The 25,962-nt window shown below is 34.4% G+C and overlaps 1 protein-coding gene across 1 annotated transcript in view; it reads right to left on the bottom strand.

Annotated features, from left to right (window-relative positions):
- The window catches only part of LOC139097971 (putative uncharacterized protein DDB_G0282129), a 50,925-nt gene that overhangs the window by 16,409 nt on the left and 8,554 nt on the right, over nt 1-25,962 (bottom strand). The window contains exon 2 of the mRNA XM_070650028.1: nt 19,645-19,833. Coding sequence (XP_070506129.1) covers nt 19,645-19,731 — 87 coding nt within the window. The 5' untranslated portion in view covers nt 19,732-19,833. The remainder of the gene's footprint in view (nt 1-19,644; nt 19,834-25,962) is intronic.

Raw genomic sequence — 25,962 nt, 5'->3', positions numbered from 1 at the left:
TCTTAATTGATTGAATTTTTGCAATTTGCAGAGCTACAATATACTTTAATTTGGTGTTTTAGACTAGAGTGATGTCACTTGGTATCGGAAATTGGCAAGTGGTAGGCAGCGATTGAACCAGCTACAAGCGACTCCTGTGGGAGGTCATGGATCACAACTGATCTGTACAACCAGCGAAGGAAGTAAGTAAGTGATGTCAATTGACCATTTAACCCAATTCATACAAGTATTCAGGTTCGATTCCCATCAAAACAGCTCAACAATTCGAAAAACAAACCAAATTGCAGCATTCATACTTGCCACACATTACTATACCTCCTTTTCCAAGATCACACATTCACAATCTACAAAATCACCATAAATATTTACATGATTTTTTTTTTGCATTCAAAATGGAATCAACAACACCATTCAACATCCATCTTAACCCGAGACAATCAGATTACCTAAAATGTCAAATTAAATCCACAAAGTGAATCAAATTAAGCTTCTCATTCAATTGAACATGTAAGCAATTGACAATAAATTTAAATAGTGTTATGGATTCCCTTGAAATAAATTTTCAGTGAGCATTTTAAGCATCAAGAAGTCTGAGTATTGAGAAGATCGAAACTGGCCCGAGTGACTCAAATGGGGAAGGATTTAACATAGAGTTTTAAAGGCTCCGTGTATGAATTCTTGGTTCGCACGTTGAGTTGACATTCTTTCGCTAATGATCTGCGCCATGTAGCTTATAGAGGTCCTGGTCACCATGTACCTTGTGGATTCTATCCAACGACTGTAAAGCAAATAGCAATGGTAATGGTGTTGTAGCTTGGGGAGGGACACAACCTTGTTATACTGAACTAGGATGGAATCCACGAAGGAAAAGGTTTTCTGGTGCTGCAAGAGCATCATGGCGTAGGACAGTAATGAAGGAATGCCAGTTAGATGCCAAAACTGAGAATTTGCACATACTTTGTGGTTCGACCAGCAATATAGTCAGATAGAAAGCATTTTGTAGCAATCTAGGCTTCGAGTCGGATCATGGTTGCAGTAAGTAAGTACTGTAAAGCAAATTTGCGGACCTTCTTCAATTTGTGTCACTCGGGCAAGTCAAAAATCAACTCCAATTATTTTTCACCATACAAGAATTAAAAACTAAAGTGTGAGAAAAATCCAATTCGTTGTCGTTAATAATTTTTTGCTTCCATTAATCTTCTATTTATATTAAAAGCCTTTATACTATAGCACCGCATGGCGCTAATGGAAGTACCATAACATTTTGACAATAGCCGTGCACATTTTTTGTGGTTTTTGTTTTTGTGTCTGAATGATTTTTTTTTCGTATGTTGTAAAATATTAACATGTTGAAATGTGAGCTTTTTTTCATGTTTAATTGCTACAACATTGCACGATATTAATGCGTAACTAACAACAAAGACAAATTATCCATCCATCTACATTTCGTTGCAGTCTACATCTAATGTTCGCCGTAAGACTCGTCAAATTTAATGAGCATGTGACATTACCAAATTATCGAATCTGTTTACTTATGTACGATGTACAGCATGTGTAAGGTCCGCAAAAATACACAATTGAAAATTGAGTATGTACACATGTAAGCGGAATTAAGCAATTTCGACATGAAAAAAAAGCTCCTCAAGAATGAAGAAAATTCAAGTTAATTACTGTACTCTCTCTAGTTCGCTGCATGATCTCCTGCATGCATGCACACATTAAAATTTATTAAGGTACAGTCCACGACTCGAAATAAAATGTAAATTAATTTACCATGTTATGAATCTCTTCCGCTGATGTAAATGTCTTTAGCGTATTTTGGGACAAAAAAATATATAGCATGTGGCGATTGATACAGTTTAGGTGGCCTGGCCTGTTGAATGGAGGTGGGTGTGGCTGTCATAACTCGATAACGGAACTACCATTGATATGTGTATCTACCTTGTTGAGATTATGTGTTGTTATTATTTTTTTATAGGTGTGTCATAAATAAGGATGTTATTGGATGTTAATTGCTGCCTTTATAACTTTAGATTACGAATGAGAACTAGACAAGAATTGGTTGTAGAATTACACATATGTGTGGTTTATGAAAGAACATGAATTTATTATTAGTCAATTTCCTAGTTTTATGAGGATTTTAAGCTATTTTGAGCTTAATTTATGGCTATTGATAGCTTAAGTTAGCATTGTTAGGGACATATTTAGAAGCAGGAATACTTCACTTCCTGGAAGGAATCAGAATTTATGAGTCAATTAATCCAGGCTTTCTAGCTGTAAATCAGTGGTCGGCAACCTTTTTTAAAGGCACACCTTAGTGGTAAGCCTTGATCGAATCTACACGGCACACGGTATACGGTTTATTGCATTTTCAAATAATTTTGATGGCACACTAATGTGCCGCGACCAACAGGTTGCTCACCACTGCTCTGACTATCATGCAGGAAGCTTAACAACCAATAATCAATGACCATTTCAATTATTACTTCCAAATTCCTCAAATATTTCAATTAAATTAATTATGATTTAATAAACATCATGTCTACTTTTGGCAGTTGACCGGAACTACCTCAAACTGCCTTAAATTTTCCAAATTACTCCCAAAACTCCACCTCAAAACATGCGCTCAATTCAACCATCACTTTCAAAAAAATCAACTCGATTTCTTTTAGTTATTTTATTACATCTACTTCAAGGGTGGCTGCATTCATCCGTGTACTATGGAATATGGTATGGAATAATTAATTTAATAGATAGTATATATACATTTGCGTTTAACAAAAGGCACGGTAAAGTTACAAACTACTGTTACTGCTTCCATTGCCTTGCTCGATATCCGATTACTTTAAAACATTCTTTTCTTCTACTCAAGCTTAAAGTATGCATCATTTCATTTCCAATCGTATCAATTCTAGCGGTGCTTATCGTACACGAGTCCGTAAAAATTCCTTTTTGAACAGCATTTAAGAATGCTGTTGATGGGTAAAGCCCTTGTGGGAATTTTGATCAGATTTTTAAGATCCATAACTGCGTCTAGTTTACTATAAAATGCTTTCCATCTGACTCAAATGCTAGTCGACCAACAAAGCTTGTACGAATTCTCAGTTTTGACGTTTTACTGACCATTACTTCATTACCGTCATACGCAATCTGCTCTTAGACCACCCGAACGCCTTTTTCCTTGTGGATTCCAACCAAAGGCAGCAAAGCAAGCTTGTGTCTCTCCTGCAGCTACAACATTATTCCGATTTCTGGCTATTGATAGTCTAATGAGTAAGAATTCGTCAGATATTCCGCTCAGAATATTCCATTTAAAAATGGGATCAGAGCCACTCTTTTGTTGGTATTACTGCATTTAGCATATAAAGTAAGGCTGTGAGCCACGATTCTATTGCATATGATTTCGAAAAAGAACTAGTGAAACATTTCATCTACCGAGTTTTGAACCCATGATCCAAGAGTCGGTATTGCAATAATAACATAGGTACCGAAGTACTAAACCATTCCGCCAACGAGCCACTTCGACTCACATGGAGGAAATGTCTTCAAAGTTGGTTAAGACTAACATTTCATACTGAGATTCGGACCTGTTCTGTAATGAATGATAGTCAGGTTAAGTAAGACAGTACATAGGTACAGAAGCACATTACTCCTTTCTATTGATGCTCTGAAATTTCTCACACTTTACAACTGTCCAATAATGCTCTAAAATACCTCAAAATAGCTCACAATTATTAAAATTCCCTCAATAATTATCTGACAAAATCATCCCAAGCCCTTTTAAACAGCATATGGCTTAGAAATCGACAGCAAAAACAACCAGAATAACAAGAACATATGATGAAAACATGACTCAATGAATTCATTGCAAAGAACGATGTTGTGTGTATTAAAAATTAATGAACAATTTACACATTCAGCTTATGCTGCATGTTCTTCAAAAAAAGAGAAAGAATCTTATGTTTCTGAATAAATATTTGCTTTAAAGATTTAAAAAATTTCTAACAAGCACAGAAAGAATTGAGCGTGTAAAATCCGAGACCATAATCTCAAAACTCAATTTTCACTCCTCATGCATACAAAACGAAATTTAATTTTGGCGAACCTTTTTTTGCTCTGACTGTTGAAAAAAAAATCTACAAGGATAATCCGACGAGTGGAATCAAAACACATTGAGTGTTGAAAAGTGTTTGAATGAAACTCAATTTTGAGAATTTATGTCTTTTTTGGGTGTTGTTAAGTGACGTAAAGGATTTTAGATGTTTTCAGGAGTTGAGGCAGTGCTATTCAAAGTAGGTGCCGCGATACACTCATGCTGTGTGTGGTTTCGGTTATGGATTGACACAAAAATGTGCCATGGTGACCTAAAGTTTGGACAACACTGGGTTGAGGGCAAATTCAGTGATTTTTAAGGATTTGGAACTTTTCTGGCATGAAATTATATTCCATTTCAAGTTTCTTAAGCAGAGCTGGGAGGACTTTGGGAATCATGACTCTAAAAGTCCAACAAATCGACTCCAATTATGTCCTGAATTCAATTTCGGTTCTATAAACAAGTTAAGTCACTTCTATCAAATTCATAGACATAGATAGAATGTAGACTCCATAGAGTCTAGTGGAAGCGCTTTTACTTTGAAGTCCTGCCAACTTTTGCCTTAACGTGTTTAATTATCCAATTTACATCACTTCCGAGGACTTCCAAAGAATTCATTGAAAGATTCTATTGATAGAGGCAGTATAGCGCAAGTATAGCGTTTGGTATTAGAAATTGGCAAGCTGATGCCAGTGATAGAACTAATTTCAGGAGACATCTGAGGAACATCGTCGAAGTAAGTAACTACATCACTTACAAATTCCTCCTACACATTTACGATTTTCAATAAATTTCAATTTTATCGTGGAAAATTTTTCACCTTTTATTGATATTTTATGGAAATACGATGCAATGTTATGTGATGCATGAATGTTTATCGATTCTTTTTTTCAACTTCTGTGAAATGTGAACTAAATATTTAATCACTATTGATTTTCTTTATATTGTGCCTTATTTCTTTTTTTCATTCCATTTAAGTTGTATGAGCTGTTTCAATTTATTATGTTCGTTGCCACTTTCCACGAACTACCACTTTCTGTGCAACAATATACTTTAGTTTGTTCCTGGTTGTCTAGAGTGATTTATGATTGCGTATTCGTTTGTTTTAACACAAAAGTTCCGATTAGTTCTACAATAAGTAGAATGGGAAGTAATTGAAATCAACAGCATGAAAACATTGGTAGTAATTAGTTGTGAATTTGAAATATCAATCAGTTCATATTGTGTTTGAACATGAAATTTGAGTTGTGTAAATGAAGATAGATTGTGTGAGGAATTTTGTTTTGATAAGAAAGTATGAAGATGGGATTGTTTGTAGGCTTTATTGAGTGTATTAACCCGATCTGTGAAAGGTGAAATGATGTCTACAAGATAGTCAGGCAGATAGTTTGATTAGACACAAGTAGAGTAAGCTTGGCAGTTTAAGTCACTTAGATGCTAGCAATGTGTAGGCCACCGCCAAGCGGCCACTACATTCTCATATTCGCTATCTGCCTGACCATCACTTGCGTGGCATTTTAATGTTCGATTTGAGGGTTTTTCAGATTTTTGAAGATTCAGATTAAAGAATCCTAAATTTTGTAAATTAAACAATAAATAGCCATAAAGTGCTTTTGTGTCGGAAAGTATCTATTCAGATCACACATCTTAATGACTAATATAATGATCTAAAAATATCAAGTTTCAACACAGAATATAACAGAACTAAGTACCCAGTACTTTATTCACAAATTTTTAAAGAATAAGAAGCCATTAACCCTAGCGCCAAAATGGCAAGATTTTTGGACGATATTGCCAGAATTCGAATGCAAGATTTTTGCCCGAGAACGATTTTTGCCAGACTTTGCAAGATTTTCCATACATTGAAAATCCTTAACTGCACGACAATGCAAGAAAACAGCTATAAATCGGACCGATTTTTTTTATCGGTCCGATTTTTGCAAGATTTTGCCAGACAAATCGTCCATAACTTGACTAACTTGCATGCAGATTCCAGATTATGGAAGATATTGCAAGATTTTTAATTAAAAAATTTTAAAAATTTAATTTTTCCCATCTTTTTTCTCTTTCTCAAATACTTCACAAGTGTATTAATCTTTTTAAAACCTTTTATCCTCGTCCGATTTTTGCCAGATATTGCCAGTTTTGTCTTGGGATTTGAACCTAGGATCGCTTGTTTTGAAGATTGTTTGAAGTCGTACACTTAACCGCTGAGCCACCGCTATCTGAAATTATATAACTTTATGTATGGCAAAAGACATATATAAGTTACTGATGAATTTCAAGATGAAATATAGTTATATTTTAAATATAACTTTTGAATTAAATTTATGTTGTACTTATTTAACAGAAAAATATTTTTAATTTTCCAAAATAATTAGTTTAAATGTATTTTGTTCACATCGTATTTACATGTGAATGTATTGAATTTTTTTAGATTAAGAAGTTAATTTTTTAACGAATGGTAAATTACAGTAAGTTATAATAAGTTTGTTTTTTTATTCTACATCATAATCTAGATGCAGAATTGAGATTAGAAGAGGGATTGCGAGAAAATTGCCAAATTCCCTTTATGAAATAAAGTGATCTTCTAATCAAATCATTTTGGATTTATTTTCAAAAAAATTTAGTAACGAGAAACCAAAATCTCTACTTCTAGTTAATCTAGTAACACAAAAGTGCGGTATAATCTGGTAAAAATCAGAAATATAAAACTTATAAGATTTTCTGAAAATTCCATAAAAAAACCCAAAAAACATCTGGCAAAATCGTTCAAGAATCTTTCAATTTCGGTCCGATATTCAAAAAACTTTTTCATTCGATTTTCGCAAGATTTATCTTGCACAATCGGACCGAAAACTGCAAGATTTTTCGTACGTTTTCAAAGAAAATTTGTCTTGCAAATTCTGGCAGAAGTCGGACGCATAAGATTCGTCAGATTTTTGCCAGAAAATGCAAGATTTTTTTTCTGGCAATATCGTCCAAAAATCTTTCAAAATCGGACGGAGTTTTTCGTGTCGAAAAAAAGTCGTCCAATATCTTGCAAAAATCTGGCAAAATCGGACGGACAAAAAAAGTCTGGCGAAAATCTTTCCATTTTGGCTCAAGGGAAGTAGACTAATTGTCTGCAACAATAATTAAAAACATAAACAATTTAGCAACGACCTTAACTGAAACCCTAAAAGAAGAAAACGTCAGCAAATTCTTACAATAACTGATATTTTTGGGTAAAAGCTTTACCGTAAGCTTGTAAGTAATAACGCGTGTGTCTGTCGATAAAATATTTATTTCACTTCTTCGAATTTACAGCTACTCAAGCATCAGAATCCGATTAGAGAAAAAAGCTTTTATGTCAATCTCTATTTCCATCCAAATCAAACACCACTTTTGTTTACTTTTTACATTGCCTAACAAATTTTCGAAGTCAGTGGTGTGCAACCTGTGTGTTGTGGCACATCTTGGTAATAAGCATAGATTGAAACAGCACATGACATTTCCAATTTTTTGGACGGCACACCAAGTGACGACACACTAGTGCCACATTAGAGGCAACACAACAGTACCACATTTGTGACAAAACACTTGTGACGACACACTAATGTAACATTGATGGTAACACACTAGTGTCACATAAGTGTCGACACACCAGTACCACATTAGTTGCGGCACACTAGTGTCATACTAGTGTGAACACACTAGTGAAAACATTTTAGTGCCACATTAGTGACAACACACTAATACGACATTAGTAGCAACACACTAGTATACCACGACACACAGGTTGCCCACCACCGCTCTAAGTCGTGTGTAAACACAAGAAAAATTCTCAAGAAATCATTGAACCTCACAAATCTCTTCTGATTGCGTTTTTTTTTATTTCTCACCAGCAAAGTCAATAAAAGAATCATTTTTTTAATTAGCTAATGTTTTATGTCATGCGAAATTATTTCCTTTGTCTTCCATCATTGATGGCCGACTCATCATTTTCCTTATTAGACAATGAATTTTTATTACGATCAGAACGTAACTGTTACCTAAAATTGTAATGTAATTAAAATAACACGACATCCCGTGACATTTCGATGACGCTTCTTTATGACATAATTGATGAATTTAACCCTGTTTCTGTTTAATATACAATTTATCATAATACACTAATGGCAATATTATAGGCAATAATAAATTACTTTGACCAAAAATATTAAGAGAGATGTGAAGAACACACAGCATTAAAAGTTATTACACAATTTAACGACATACTCATCACATCAGGCATTAATGTTCCGCTATTGAAAGCTTCTTTTTGAATAGAAGCCAGAAGAGGAAATGATGTCAATTAATGGACTTTTAAAAGTCCTATATCTAACCTTCTTTGGACTTCATCAAAGATTTTTATATTTAAAAGCTAATCTAATGCATGTTTAACATAAAAAATCTTATTCTCATTTATGTTGTCATCATCTCATCACGTTATATTAATGCAAAACTAAAAGGTAAATCTTAATGTCTTTTTACGTTATAAAAGGAATGGCAGCATGCGATGCTGTGTCGATCTAACGAGAAATATAAAGAAATATGTATTAAGTGAGTATGAAAGTCACGAGTTCAATGAGTGAGCAATAGGAGGGCATTTATCTCGATTTTATGGTCAATTTTGTTGAAAAGCTTGTAAAATTGTAATGATTTTTGGGATTTGTTGAGTGTCGTTTAGCTCAGTGGTGAGCAACATTTGTGCCGCGACACACCAGTATGACCATTTTTTAAAAATGTCATGAGCCGTATGTCGTGTTCGGTTTTACCAGCAATGTATGCCAAAAAACTAAAAGATTGCACACAACTTGTTTAAATGTTAACGAACTTTTAGAATTTGAATTTTTCAAGTAAGAATTCGAAGTCAACTAAGGTTTTGTATGGGAAAGATGACTTAAGTCTACTCGAAATTTGAAATGAACCTAGAAATTAATTTCCCAAATTTTAGTAATTATTCCGAACAGCAAGCCAAGTTCTATAAGGCACCACTTCATATTTGAAGATAGTAGAAAACGCGAAGTTGCCCTGACAACATCGTTTCGGAGCATTACGATCTATTTTACGACAAAAATGCGGTTTCTCGCATTGTGCGCATTATGTTTATCGCATTGTGCGTATCGTATTTGTTGCATTGTGCGCATTGTATTTAGTGCATTATGAGTATTGTATTTGGTGCATTGTGCGCATTGTACGCATTGTATTTGGTGCATTGTGCGCATTGTATTTGGTCATAGTGCGCATTGTGTTTGTAGCATTGTGCGCATTGAGTTTAATACATTGGATAGTCACCCCATATAACACACATACCTCAATAATAACCTATTCTTCCAAAAGTTATGCTAAATTTCTTCACAAAACCTAAAAATCCACCAGAAATATTAACCAAATCCTTTCATTCTAGTCAATAAAGTTCGATAAATATTTCACATATCTTCAAGATCACATCATACTCAATTCTCAATGAAACATCGTAGAAAGATAAATTGATTGATGATTTATTGAATGATGAGGAATAATAGCTCATTTAAATGGTTTAAAAATGTATTAAATAATCAAGAATTCCGAATCTTTTTTTGATTTCGCGCCTTTGAAGAATTTCTTAATGTTTTTTGTTGTGTATATATGAGTTTATGAATGTGGAGAGCCATTCACACTGGATATAGCGAATAAAAGTTGTTTTTTTTTATTATTGTTTCGTTAAGAAATTTGATACATCCGTAATTCAAATTACGTAAGTTTAATTAATGATTTCATTTTTTCTTCCTTTTTTGTTACATATAGCATGTTGTGTTGATGGATATGAGGGTCTTGGTGGTGCATTTTGTCTGCTTTAATGGGAATGATTCGAAAATTTTGTAGAGAAATGGATTAAAGTCTAGAATGTCAAGAAAGTGCTGGTCTAGGAGTGCCAGAGTATGTCCAGAAAGCACACGACGGAGAAATGACCAAAAATTCGACCCCAGGTTGACTTGACTCTGATCTGAAGCCGGATTTCATGGATTCTGATTTAAAGCAAGGGACACGTTAGCTTGGAGCTGAATTTTTGATCATTTCTACCTCATATGTGTGCCGGGAAGATAGAACCCGAAGTTACCGCGTTCAAAATGTACCAAAAGAATCGCCAGAGTTTGTCCACGTCCTGCCGTCAACACGTCGACCGGAAAAGACATGGCAAAAAATAGCCGAAAATCTGGCTCCAGACCGACTTGACTCTAAACTGAGTCCAAATTTCATTGAATCTAGTCTGGGATGAAAGTAACGTTGATCCGGTACCGGACTTTCGACCATATTTATGCCGTATACTTTCCGGGTCAGCAAATCCATATTACTGCTCAAAGAAATGACATACTTATCATTAAAACAGCATATTTATTAAGTAAATCCTCAATTACGTCAATTCCACTGCCATAAATGCACCTTAATATTCCCATTTTACACCAATGTCTTTCGTGCTTGATCTTCAACTTCTAACCTCTCTTCAACGATCAAAGTCGTGAAGCAAAAAACCAACAATTTTCATTTCAATTTCTTTTTTTTTTTTTCTTTGCCATAGCTTATTTGCACTATCAGCGATAAACTTAGTAACATTTGGAATTTAAATATCTAGCTCACGATGTGCCAAAGAGTACGATATGGTAGTTTGCAGCTGCTTTATATTAAAGTTTTTGCTTTCTTTAATTAAAGCATTGGAAATGCCAGAATATATTATAACTTATTGTATGTTTTGAAGACGGAAAAGAAGAAGGTATAATGAAATAATAAGAAAGAGCATTTCTACATTTCTATCTATTGTTTAACTAATCTTTTTTGTGTGTTTTTTTGTAGAATAATTATTCAAATGGAACATTTTGTAGTGGAAAATAAGTTTGTTTTTTTTTGGTGTGTGGCAAAAATAAATTTGTTAAATTTTGAAACTAGCAAAATAATTCAGAGAAAATCGAAACTGTTTATAATTAGCCTGTTAAAATTTAGGATTTGAACCTCGAAAATCGTTAAAATTTTAACAATAATAAATATATTTTAACGTTTTGATTGGCAGAGATGAAACTTGAAAGAGGATTTTCGCAAAATGTCGGAACAGTTTTGAAAAAACTCGGGACACTTCTTAATTTGACACTATTAGGGTTCTTTCGGACTATTTCGAGCCTCAATATTCAAGGAACTAGGTAAATTAGGTTAGAAACTTGCAAAAAAGTGCATAAAATAATAAAAATTCCGAAAAAAAATATTTTCATTCCTGGGCTTGACCTGGACCTACTAATGGAAAATGTTAAAAATTTATCAAAAATTCCACTTTCGACTTCTTGAAAAATCGGGCATATTGAGGTTTTGTCGGGATATAGCAGCAAGGGAGAAGAACAGGAAAGCAGCGTCCCGGAAAAATACAGCAGATGGCCGCCTTAATTTTTAATTAAGTTCCAGAAAAAAGACACAAAATAAAATTAAAAACGCAAATCTCTTTGAAATTTCATCATAGGTTTCGAACCTTCACTTACAAAGTAAGTATCAATTTTTTCATATCTTGCAAATTAATTTTGAATTTAAAATGACAAAAAACACAATTTAAAGTATAATCTACATCAGTGATATGCAACATTTGTGCCGCGGCGCTAGTGTGTCTTCAACATTTTTTAGAAATGACACAAACCAGAGACGTAGCTAGAAAATTTTCCTAGGGGCCCGACCATTTTTTTTTGTATATTTTTTTTAAAAAGCAAACAAATATTTCAAAAATAAATGTAACGTTAAAAAATAAACGGTTTTCCGACTCTCGGTAGGCAGCCTTGCCAACAATGGCCTCCTTGGCTACCCCAAAACTCATCTACAACAATAACTTGGACATACTGTAACTAACTATCAAAACATCCAATTCAAAAACCCCAGTCTACACTCATAACTCACACTACAAACTGCCTTTATTTCTACAATAATTTACAGTCTCACTAGGTGTTTATTTATAATAATTTTAAGGTAATTTTCTATTTAGGGAAGAACAAGCAGAATGTAACAATATTCCAAAGGGCTTGTAAATAAAGAAAAAAATACGTTAAAAGTGGATTTACATAAATTAGACATTTGTAGCTGTACAATCGTCTATCTTAACTGTAATTTTATTATTTTTCATTCATAATCATGAAAATTTTCTCACAAAATTTTTAATAAATCACCAACATGATTGCATAATTCTTTTAATCAAATTATTCAGTTTAATGGGCACATGAAGTAATAAAACTTATGCCGATTAAGGTTCAACATCGACTGAACTTCATTAATTCTCTAGTTCCATTGTAACAAAAATTTTTCTTTAATGCCAAATTGGCAGCTCGAATCAATTCGACTCGCACAAGTTCATCCTTCAAAAAATGTACTTTAAAGCAACATTCTCTAAATTCCGATTTGAAAAGGCAAAAAATTTACATTCACATTTAATGGGCTGTAATGTGAATAATGGAAGTAAATGAAAAGTGAGTCCTTCTCTATGCTGCAAAAATAAAAGAACCAATGTTTTTTATGTAAGCATCCGCATTAGAAACAAAAATCATCTATTCATAAATTTTACGTGTGTATATTTTTGTGTAACAATTGGAGTTGTAGATTAGTTATGGCTGGATGACTAAATGGTGAGTAAAGATGCCAAAAATGAAGTCTTGTGGTGCTCAGGCATGTGAAATTTCATGTAACTTGAATTGGTCTACGACGACGCCGAGTCGGCAGTAAACTTGGAACTAAGTGATCGCCACTAGGCGGGCTACTACGTGGCTCTAATTTGCTAAAAGTTACTCTACCAAAACAACCAAATTTGCCATTTAGCTACCACGTTGTTTTAAGTAAATTACAGCCACATGTCCAAAAGAACCGAATTTAACAGATAACTGGCCACTTGGTTCAAAGTTACTGTCAGTCTCTTGACCAAAAGATTGAATCAAATTTGCCAGCTGGCTGCCATTTGATTCTGAATAGCTGACAGTCACTTGGCCAAAAAGCCCAAAATTACCAGTTTGCTGCCACTTGGTACTAAGTAATTGACAGTCACTTGTTCAAAAGAATCAAATTTGTCAGTTGACTGTCACTTGGTTGTAAGCAACTAACAGTCACTTGGCCAAAAGAACCAAATATGACAGTTAATTGCTAAATGGTTCTAAGTGATAGCCTCTTGGACAAAAGAACCAAATTTGACCAGTTGACTGCCTTAGGCTTGGTTCTAAGTATACTGCCCATTGTCTTTTGTCAACAACATTTCAATATGTGTCAATCGGGTCAATTTTAAAACATTCCTTCATATCATTCCCATCCAAAGAATTGCGACACTTTTGTATGTCCTAGAAACACAACAAGTCACACAACCTACTTCCGTACTCAAAATATTTGTCTTACATCTATCTAAACACAAGTTTTATTTGTAACCATTTTTATATTTTTCAGGAAATTCAATGTAAAATCTCTAATCTGTGTCATGATGTAAAAATGTACCTGATACGCAACATCAAAGCATAATTCAAGTTTTTTCCGTACAGCGCAACAGAATAAGTAAAAAAAATAAGACCAAATTATAAATCTCTTGAAAAACGACATAAATTATCCAGTCTGACATCTAAAATACAGAAGTTTACGTGTTGCAATTCAGACCTCTTGAATTAGATTGAAGTAAGCCACTTGCAGGCAAACTCAAGCTCATTAACTGAAATCATCTTGAGTACAAAAAAAGGCACTTCAGTCATACACCCACCAACAGTTGCTTTATTAACTTTTTTCCGTTCTAAAATTATCTTTTCGTTCTCATTTAAACAACCGCATTAACTACAGCAGCATTCTATACCATAAGACCAGAACTATTTGAATGAATTCCATGCCTTCATTAAGTAAGGCACATTTTGCGTTGGCATAGCATTTGTAAATGCTTAAAAAATTACACACAGAACATTACATTGTAGTGATGGAGTTTGTAAAGGGGCAGGGACGGAGTCAGGTGGGTAAATCTAAGGGAGTTGAAGAATTTTGAGCAAATACAGATATGGGGGAGCGGATGAGAGTCCATGGAGGTCGAGGGTTGCTTAGAAGAGTCGAGGGGAGTCGAGGAGAGTCGAAGAGAGTCGAGAAGAGTCGAGGGGAGTCGAAGAGAGTCGAGAAGAGTCGAGGGGAGTCGAAGAGAGTCGAGAAGAGTCGAGAAGAGTCGAGGGGAGTCGTGGAGAGTCGTAGAGAGTCAAGGAGAGTCGAAGAGAGTCGAGGAGAGTCGAGGAGAGTCGAGGAGAGTCGAGGAGAGTCGAGGAGAGTCGAGGAGAGTCGAGGAGAGTCGAGGAGAGTCGAAGAGAGTCGAGGAGAGTCGAGGGGAGTCGAGGGGAGTCGAGGAGACTCGAGGAGGTCGAGAGGAGTTGATGGGAATGGGAAAATCCTTTAGAGGCTTTAGATGCTAGAAACTGAAAGATTCCTTAACAACTATTTGTCCCTTTGCCTAACCAAGTATTATTAACAGTCATTGCACATGACACATGAAATTACCTCCTCAGTTGTCCCACGTCACAACCCCTGCCACGACACTGTTCCACTGGAAATAATAAAATAATGTGCTTCGCTCAAGAAAGTTCTGGGTGAAAAATTACTTCAAAAAAAAAAGACTCAACGTAAATGGTTAATTCACGAGCTATTAATTCAGTTGACTTGTTGCTTATTGGCGTGAGGAATTGTAACAATGCGCATTTCAATGAGGGTATTTATGCTCATTTTTTTATTTTTCGTTCCATTTCAAGTCTTGTACGAAATGATAAAGAATAATTTGCTACCATTTTACAAAAAATAAAATAAAAAACAAGTCACAAGCAGTTAATCAGTTGTGGCAGTCTTATTTGCCTTCATATGTGGCAAAAACAAGCTCATTTGCTATATCAAAAGGAGGAATTATGGTGCAATACTTTATGAGTACGAGCGCGTTTACACATGATATGACTCGCCCAAAAATAATTTAATTCAATCACAGAAATACATAAAATGTATATCACAAATAAGCAACAAGACAGAGAGCGCGCGCGAGAGACTGAATAAATCTGTTATAATTAGAGTCTTTTTTTTTTTGTACGGTGTGCTACGGATTTTTAAGAAGGTCATTTGCTGATCGCTTGATTCAAGGAACTTTACTAGAGAGCGCCGCTCTAGTTGCGATCTACAAACTGTTTTTTTTTGTGTTTTTATTACTGTTGCTGCTGCAATAATATATATTAAAAATAAATGTAACAAATTGAAGGTGTGCCGGCTGACTAACTGACTGATGGAGTCTTAATTCTGATGAAAAAAATATAATATAATATGAATTGAAGTTTTTTATGGTTTAGCTTTCATGGCAACAATGGTCGAGTTTAGTTGGATCTAATATTGCTGTAGTTGATGCTGTATGGATATGTCTTAATGCACTTTGGTGGTTAGAATGGTGTTAAATCTCGGGATTCAGTATATGTTGGTACCAAGTGTTCAATGTTTCAGTGCATGCTGCTCACTTATTTACTGGAACCATGCTTTGACTTGGTTGCAATAAAATACCTTCCATCTGACTCTATTGCTGTCCGAATCACAAAGCTGCAGTACTTACTGCAGTAATGAGCAACTTATGTAACGCGGCACACTAGAGGGTCAAAATGCCAGGAACAGCATGCCTTGTGCAGTTTTGTCGGAGGTTTACCATCAAGGTGTGCTGTTAAAATACAAAGTTGCTTACCATAGACTTAGTGGTTAGTAAGGATTTCCGATGCTGAGACCTTAATGTACAACTCATTATACAAAGCAGACCTCGATGTTGACTCGGATTTTGAATGGAAAATTCAATTTAATTTAAAATTCGACTAAAATTCCAACTTTGGATTATAAAGCAAATTGCCACAATTTTGATAAGTAATTAAATTGATTCAATATGCGATTCAATTAGCATTCAGAGGTTCAAATCCTTCAAGATAAAAATATTATACACACCATTCTTCTTGAGGACATCACTTTTTGTCAACCAACAAGCAATAATCTTCAACATAATCCACAACAAATAAGCGCTCAAAACTCACTTTTTACTACTAAATTTTTAATAATTTTTTTTTATTATGTGAATTACACTTTTAAGCTCCAAAAAGTCATTTCGAGAGGAGACATAGAGATCAACGTCGGACTTAAGCATTACAATTGTAGTTTCTTTTTCTTTTCACTCCCATTATGCTGTCTTTATTGTATTACATCCATTTATATATATATTTCTCTTCCCAGTTCCTTGTTACAATCATGACAATCTATGATTGCTATCACCATTGTTAAATCGCTTTATATTTTGCTTTTATACTCTTTTTTCGAATGGGTGCAAAAATGCCCACAAACCACAAAGATTTTTATCACATATAGCACTATGTATCATTTTTATATATTTTCGTCTATTCACCGGAATCAAAATAAACGATGGAGGCGAAGAAAAACTCGTTTATTAGTCAAGCGCTAACTTCTTAACACAAAGAAAGAAATTGTTGGAAAAAGAAAGTAGCAGCTCAGTGCTTTTGTATGCAAAAAATGCTTACACGTTAGATTTGCGTAATTGAAATTTATTTCTATAACATCAATATTAGGATTTCCGTGACATTTTAATTCATCTGGAATTACCCGGATTGTTTATTTGCTGTGGACATTCTTGGATATTTTTAGATGACAAACATTTTTGGAATTAAAACTAGATTAGTGTCACCTGTTGTTTTAGAATTCGATGATGTCTTTTTTGGAATCTTGTTTGTGCATATTTTAACTTTTATGAGTTTGTTGTGCATCTTTTGGCGAGTGAAAATGAAACTTTATGGTTCGGTTAGTCCGTTGTAAAAATTTAAAATGCACATAATTTTGAAATTCATTAAGTTTCAGCTTCAGTGTACATGTTGGTAATGTTTTGCCACTTTTTTAAGCCTTTTGGATCTAAAAGCATGCATCATAAACTCCCTAAACCTGAAAAATTCTCAATAAACTTTTTGAAGTGGAAAAAAATTTCCATGTGTTATTTCAAATCTTAAAAGACCGTTAATTTCAAATTTATCTCTCAATTAAAATGCTGACTCAGTTCAGCTTATTGCACAAAAGTTATAAAATCATTGAATCATTTGCAATTTAACAAAGCAAAATTACAGCACAGACAATGTCTTATTGCAATTGTCTTAGAAAATGCACTTTAGTCATCCAACCATGACTGTGACTCATTTACTAGATCATGTAAGAAGTTAAACGCTTGTAGAACATTTCTAATACGCTAATTCTTTCCCCGTTGTCTTTCCTTCCGTGTCATCATCATCGTCATCGTCAAAAAGTCATTAAACTTCTTACTGCCATGATACTTTTTTTCGCTTCATATACATACGATAACAAGAATTAACATAAAACCGCTATTCTTCCGCCACCATCATCGTCATCACACGTTAAATTCATATCATTTTCCATTCGGTAATTGGACGTAGCAGAAATGTATACTTTTTTTTGCAACTGTTTTGTTTGCATAATGTTGATGTCTGAATATTTTTTGTATTTTTTTCGAAAGAAGTCCAAATAAACTCGGGAATGGTTTGTTTGTAAGTGATGTACATGAAAATTTGACGACTTTTGGGGAATTCCTCAATTTTTGTGTTGTCAAAATTGTGTGCCGGAATACTCTAGTGTCATGAACCCTATACCGTGTACGGTTTCGGTTATGGTTTACCACCAAGGTGTGATACAGCCACACAGGTTGCCCACCACAAAATTGATGCATCTCAATGTTGTTTAAACTGCGTGTCGCGACTCAAAAAGGCCAAGAACCATACATGGTGTAAGGTTTCAGTCATGGCTTACCACCCAGGTGTGCCATGGCATAAACAGCTTGCCCACCACTGCTCTATCTCATCATCACAACTTAATGTACAAATAAATCTCAATCGAATGTGACAGTTCGCCTAACTCACAGACGTCATTGCTAATCAACACCCAAAAAAGTACGCAGAAAACAGAGATAAATAAATGTAAAGGCAATAAAAAAAATGTTCACATGGGGTAATGTTTCCTCAGATGAAAATGAGATTCATAAACTCCCAAATTGGCGAATAATTCACTTTTACTTTAAATCCAATTGCAAATCTTTGATTTCGTTTTCTTTCATTTCGTGTTGTATATCCACATATATATTTTTTAACAATGTGCTTTATAGAGCGTCAGTTTTAAAGAGCCACTTTGCAATAATGAGAAACGAAATAAAAGAAGTTAACGAGCTAATGCATAAAGGGGTCGACACTTTGATGTGTTGTGCCTTTTGAAGATTTACTTTTTTGGAATTGAAAGAAATGTATAACGTGCAAAACTGTTTGGATAGATTTTAGCACGGAAAATGTAGATTATTATTTTAAGCTGTAAGCATACAAATATTTATAGTAATCGTGTTAATGAATATAACACTTAAAATTCCAGGTAGAGAACATTTATATCCCACATGATGATGATAATGGGTCATTCATGGCTGATGGTAAGCAATTAGAGCTGTTTTTAGAACATCTGACGTTCTATAGAATATTTTGGTATGAAATTAGTGTGGCAAATTGGTGGCAAATGAATATAGAAGTCACAAACCTGAGGAACACTATACGATAAAATTAGCTGTCATGGAGGCATCAGGAGTTTTCTTTGGACGCCACTTGAGTTAGGTCATGGATCACAATTGACCTGTCGGGCCAGCAAAGTAAGTAAGTCAAGTGACATCAGGGCAACGTCACGTCGTGCACTGATGTAACAATACCTTAGCCCGATATCTTATTCGGAAAAATCCTTATTTTCCAATAGACATCATTAAAGTACAATCCCATACCCCAACTCCCAACATTAACATTCATAACATTTACAAAAGCGCATTATACGAAAAAAAACAATTAGGAAAGGATTAAATTACAATCAATTAATTCCTCTTGAGAAACGTTTTCGTGTGAAATGCAGCTTTGCATTTATTTTGACTGATTGACTAGACGAAATGAGTCATAAGTCACAAACAGTAAACAAATATGTTTGGCAACGTATTGCTGTATATGCTTGCCATATTTTTGGATTAATAACTGTGAATATGTAAAGTTTATACCGCGTGTATGCTGAATAAAGTAGGAAAGTGTTTTCCAAGTGGAGAGTTCGAAGGGCTTGAAACTATGTCAAAGTAATTTTCAAAAGCATGCTTTTTTATGGTTCAACTTAATCTGTCTGTTATAATCACACTAATTCCCTTTTTATTACATCTAATTCTATTTTTATTGCTCAATTACGCCACAAATAAAAAGCTTTACTGTCATCTTCACATTTTTCGTTTCAGGATTAAATTCACCGTAAAGGATTATTTTATATTCAATTCATCCATTATTCACATTCTTAATCCAATAATCAGTTAATTTTATTTTTAAAGAGATGGAAGAAGTAGCGTCTGATAAATCATCAACATTAAAATAAATGCGCTTATTCTTCATCGTCTACTTCATGTATCATGTGATTGTAATTAATGTGATCAATTAACATACCTTAGTCAACGAGATAATGCTATTTGATTCCTCTGATGTGTAAAAGACACTCTTACGGTCACTTGAATTCGCACTGGTCCATTTCATTTTTGTGATATTTATTTTCGGCTGCTCGTTGTTGCTTTGTTGTGATGAAAAATACTTAATTCCGTTTCCGTTTCCACTCCGCTCGAAGAGAAAAAAATTCTTCTGAAAGTTGAAGATTTTTATGTATTTTTGTTATTTGTTTTCTTATTCATCATTTTCATGCTTGTAAGAGTGATCATTAAAAAATTCCTTTTATTTTGGTACGTCAATGGAATGTGAACGTCTTATTGAAGGTACGAAAATCATGAAGAGAAGAAAATAATAATAAAAAATTGCAAATAATGAATAATGATCGACGACTTCCGAGTTTTGTTTGTAAACTTTCGAGGGGAGATTAAAGATGAAGAAGTTTTAGGGATTGAATGATTTAATGGAGCATTTATTTGGGTCATGCTTATCTTGTAGTTGAGTCAATTAGAGTGTCTTTGAGTATGCTTTTGGGTTTGTCATAGTATTGGAAGAATAATGATCTCCTGGAAGGAAGCTGTCGATAGAGACAATAGTGCATAAGATATTGATAATTGGCAGACGGAAGATTGGCAGCGATAGATCCAGCTTTAGGCGTTATCTGATTCAGGCAATGGATTTCAAATGATCTGTACGTTGAGTAAGTATAGTTTTGAACATAATAGGCAGAGTTGTCCGTACTTTAGGATTCCAGATACCAAAAGTCCAAAAAGACGCCTCCATTGGAGTCCAGATTCCAAAAAATGGATAGTACAGACTCTAATGGAGTCGATAATGCAATGGAAATACATGTACTTCGGAATCCTGCCTAACTCTGTCATAAGAAGCATAATTTTGGCTCACTGCCCGTACAGTATGTTCTTAACACAAATTCCAACCCTTATTCCCCATCAACCTAATTAAAATATTCAAAAATTCAGGATATCCAGCAGAATAAATTACTTCTTTCAATCTATTTATAATTATTAAACTCAACAACACAGCAGTGTCTTAAAATTCACTTAACACAGATAATTTAAAAACCAAAAAAAATCATTGTCAGGAAGTTCAGCAAGTTCAAGTTCTGCGATAACCTCTAGCTATGCTAACTACACATTAATTAAGAAAATTATAGCCAAGAGAAAATTTTGTTCAACGAAAATCACCTCAAAGTTGTATATTTGTTTCATTAATTAAGCTACTAATTCACTTTCAAGTTCCCGCACGGAAGTTTCATGTAAAAAAGTGGAGTAAGAAGAGGCAACTCTTCTATACTTTGTATTTGCACACAGAACACAGTTGAATATAATTAAATAATAACAAATTTTTTATTATTTCGACAAGCGCAATTGAATGGAAGTACTGTAGGAACAAGCAAAGTTTTCGTTTGTATAGTTACAAAAAATTGTAAGACTTAATGCACCATAAAAAGCTTCACGATTAATTTCATCATTCTCAGCCCTGTAACCGTTCATTTTTCCCATGATTCACAATGCCATTTAGATTTAATATTTTTTATTTTTTCTTTATTTTTTCTACCTTTTTCATAAATGACATAGAGGGATAGAGAGAAAATTGTCTGTATGTATTAAGTATTTTTCTGTATGCTGGGGATAATCATAAATGATGTCTATCTAGAAGTTGGATTTTGAACCTAAGCGACATAAATTATGATGGGGAGTCCATATGGAGTCGATATAATATGAATTAACCCAAAAATGTGTGAATTGTGAATGGTACCCATTGAGACCTAAGACGCACGGAGTAGATTCTTATAGTTCTAGTAATTTCTATCACTTCGGTTATCCTGTAAGCATTTAATTGCCCTAAGTCAATCGGAGTAAATTCTCATTGTTCTACTTAGTTCTATCACCTCAGTACCCCTGTATGCAGTTAATTACCCCAACGCGCACGGGGTAATTCTTATAGTTCTAGTAAGTTTTATCACCCCAGTTACCCTGTAATCAGTTACTTGCCTCTGTGGAGAAATCAACAAAGTACTTGACTCAAATATGATGTGGTGACTCGAATGTCTTTAGTTCAAATCCTGTCATTTCCAAATTGTTGAGAAGAAGACGATATTGGTGCTTTGGATCACAATGGATTGGAGAAAGAGACAGAAACTTAAATTGTAGTATGAAAAAGACCAACTACAGCATGTTCTGGATTACAATGGGTTAATGAAAAGGGTAGAAACTTGATTGAGTAAACCTTAAGAATACCCTAACAACATCATCTCCCCCTCGTACCTCTACCCCTACCTAAACCCTTCACATCATTACCAAATTCCCCCCTATTCCATACAACTTTATTCGCATTTATTAACGAAAAATATTTAAGCGGGCTGTAATATAAAAAAAAAAATCATAAAGTCACTACAAATAAATGCGAGCATGGACTTGGCTCTAATGACACACTGACTAAAAAAAGCAGTTCATAATTTATTTCAATTTACATTTTTTGGGTGCAGCAATCTAAGATCTCTTTGTGTGCTATTGGGAATGGACCATAACAGTTCAACATTTTTTTTTAATGGTAGCAAACAGCGAACATAAAAGAGAGCTTTTTTATTTCTCGTGTGTAGGGTTTGCCGTACTTCATTTTATTCATATTGTGGCGGCGTCGGCAACGAGTCATATTATTGCAGATTGGGCAATACACTCTCAATATATCTCATTCACTTTCGTAGAGTCGATTTATAGTGAAAAATGAGTTTAAAAAGTCGACATGATTAAAATGAAGTAGCGTATTTCTCAAAAAATAATAAAGTATTAACCTTTTCGTACGTGAACAGAATATTAATGAGTCATGACTGAAAGAAATTATGGAACACGACGATCTGTGATAAAAAGGAACTTGAATATGCAAAAATAAAAAATAAAAGTTTGTTACAGTTTTGGATCTTGATAAGGATATAAATATGCAAACAATCGTTAAGTAAAGTTTTGTGGGTGAATAATGAGGGTCTGTTTGAAATAAATTAGGGAATCTTTTGATCTAAATGAGAAATGTTAAGAGAGGTGAACTCATTTTTTTGGAGATAATGATGAGTAACACAACAATATTGTGATAAAGGTGAATGTTAAGAGCTGTGATGGACGAAGAGCAATCTGTGTGTCGCCATAAAGTTTTGAAAATGCTGCCATGAATCGTATGCCGTGAGTGGATTCAGTCTAGCTACTCAATCTAGCTCCTAGATACAGTATTACTCATAAGGTGCGCTGTGGAGAGTAAAAGGTTGCCCACAGCACTGGTTTGGAGTATCATGGTATTTTTGAGGATAAGATGGAGTACATTATAAGTTTGGCTACATATGAGACATCCAGTACGACTGTAATAATGGACACTGAGTCATAAAAAATACAAATTCATTCTTCTTCGTAACAAGGTGCACAGATTACTACCAGCTTGAATAACACCGAAAATCTACCTTCAAACCGGCATGACTCTGACTTGGTTTCGGACTCATTTCAACTCTTAAAATGCTGGGATAACAACTAGCAAAGGGGAAACAGACTAACAGAGGGGAAAACGACTAATTTTCAAGAGACATGCCATCTTGGTGACGGAGTTAACCAACTTGTGCTATTCGGACATCCTCATGATTTATAACTGGGGAAGCATATAGAATAAATTTTCGAAATCATCCCTTAATTTGACAATTTGCATAAACCCCGATTGGCACATATTGAAATGTTGCCACCACGGCAACGAGGTGGCAATATACTTTGAACCAAGTGGCAGCCATTTGGCGAAAAAATCCGGATTTGCAACCGCCTCGTCGCCATGATGGTACCACTTCAATATGTGACGATCAGGAACAACTAAGTAACAACACATCAAAGGAATTAAAAACAAGCAATAAAAAATTGGAACTAAATCCAGAAATTCAGTTTAAGAAGCTAAAAGAATTAGGCCAACACCAGCCAATAAAACAGAAAAATTTTGCAACACTCCCAAAAAAAGCCTCATAAAAAATTGCAAAACAAACTTAAAATTCCAAGACAAACTGATCCAATAAGCTCATTATCATCAACTTACAAAAATCCGCTTAAAATGAAGTATTTATGCCTACCAATATATGTATTTGTGTCCATAATCGTTAGCGCGCCAAAAATGGAGCAACAATAAAGGGAAAAAAATACACAACAATAATGTGATTTGATGACTTGTTATAGTCTTCACAACATACATGCAATTCACATCACATTTGATCCGTTTCTCCACTGCCTTTGTGCCATTACATTATTATTAAAATGACATTATAATTATGAAAGTGAAAAGATCTATTGAATTAATGCATAATAATGTCTTGGCAATTATAACTTGCAAGAATGTTAAGTTGTCAATTGGTTGGAACAATCCCTCGTTTGCCATCTCAGGCTTATTAAGAATCACTCATGAAATAGAAATAAAATAAAAAAGATCGTGAAACTTTTTTTTTTTTATTCCGATTTTCAATCAAAGCCGATCGAATTGAAAATGAGGTCAGACTGTATATACATAAAATAAAAAGTTTAACAACAAAAGAAAAGCTCTGTCGCAATTGTGAGCATTGACAAAAAAAAACACAAGAGACATAAAGAAGAAGAAGGGACAAAAAAAAGAAACAGCACAGCAGTGACCACGGCGAGAAAATTATATATACGGAATGTACAGCAACAAAAAACAAAATTTAAATTCTCGCTTGATGATGGGCCTCAAAAAGTAATTATTAAAGTTGTTGTTAAAAGAAAATTACGAGAAATGAAACAAGTTTGAGACGACGATGAGACTTTTGGGATGGTAATTGCGCATTGATTAGATTTTTATGGCTGCTGTCCGAGCAACAAACTTTTGGTACAAACTAGGTGACAGACTTAGTTTGAAACCCAGAACTAGGTGCAACCTAAGTTCCACATAGGAGTTTGGTTAAGGCAAGTAAGAAAGTACCCGAATGACACAAATGAGGAAGACTCCGCCACAGGGTTTTTAAGGCTTCGCTAAACCTCTTTAATATTAGCACAAAATGAAAGCCACTTCCGTTTGACGTCCATATTTTAGTTACTCAATTTCCTGGCCGAACAGATCAAGTGTGTTCCATGGCCTCCCTCAGTTGGCGCCTGAACCTGACTCTATCGCTGACAACCGCTTGCCAATTACCAATTCGAATTGAGTTTGACGTCCACATGGCTCGCAAAAATAGCCAACTTCCATTTGGTGTTGCTCTTCATTTGCATCACTCTGGCTCTTTATTTTCGCTCCATAAAATGAGTTGTCTTTCGCTGAAGCAAATAATGAAATATGACAAGGTAATGAATGACAGTTGCAGAACTAAATTAACTTTGAATTTTCCGCATTAGTAACTTTACTACTCGATTGATTAGTCATAATTTTTCTGTCATGCAGCGCTTGAGATCTCAACAGTTCTAAAGACATGCCAATCATTGGATTTAAATTAGACTGCAACACTTAAGAATGCAATTAGGGCATGAATCTTAGTCAGAATTTCTTAGAATTTGTGAAATAGTAAATAGAGTAAGTAGAGGATTTCAAAGTATGTTTTAACGTTTAGGCGATATATCTGGAATCTATCTTATTTTACGGTTTATTACTAAAGTGTCTTGAGTTGTAGTTTAAGAATTCTTGCTCTAGTTAGTGATTTTATGAGTTTAGTGCTAAAGTCAGTCAAAGAACTCATGAAAGAAAGCTATTGATAGTGGGCAATAATACATTTGGTATTCAAAATTGGCAAGCAGTGGGCTTGATGAGGTCAATATGAAGCTTAGAATTTACAGTTGATCTGTCAAACCAGGAAAGTAAGTTTGATCAGACAGAAAAAGTACAATTCCAGATAACGGATCCCGAGTGGGACTCGAACCCACGTCCAATAATTTCGGGGAGCATGTCCCTACCACTGAGCTATCCGGGGGTTACTTGACTATATGACAAAGTGTCATATATAAATTATACATTTTTTGTTTCTAGCGAGAATCGAACCAACATCCTCACAGCAGAGAAGTTTACAGATTTATGTTAATTTAAAGTCAGTCAATCAGTACCCAAAAAACCTTAATCTAGCACTGATAGACTCTCCTACTTATAGTTCCATATCTCATATTCCACTTCAATCTAATAAACCAACTCCCCTAACAGCTGTATCAACAATTCAGTCTTAAGATAATAATAAAAATTAGTTCAAAATTAGTATCAAAGGTCTAGGTCAATACCATAGCACTCCACCTTATTTTCATACCCGTAATCCAATCATTTTCAACAAAACACTTGATATAATTGGAATCAAAA

This window comes from Chironomus tepperi, unplaced genomic scaffold (assembly GCF_022539635.2).
Source record: "Chironomus tepperi strain 1889 unplaced genomic scaffold, CSIRO-AGI_Ctep_v1 contig_445, whole genome shotgun sequence".
NCBI classification, from domain to species: Eukaryota; Metazoa; Arthropoda; class Insecta; order Diptera; family Chironomidae; genus Chironomus; species Chironomus tepperi.
This window is presented reverse-complemented; position numbering and strand designations above follow the sequence as displayed.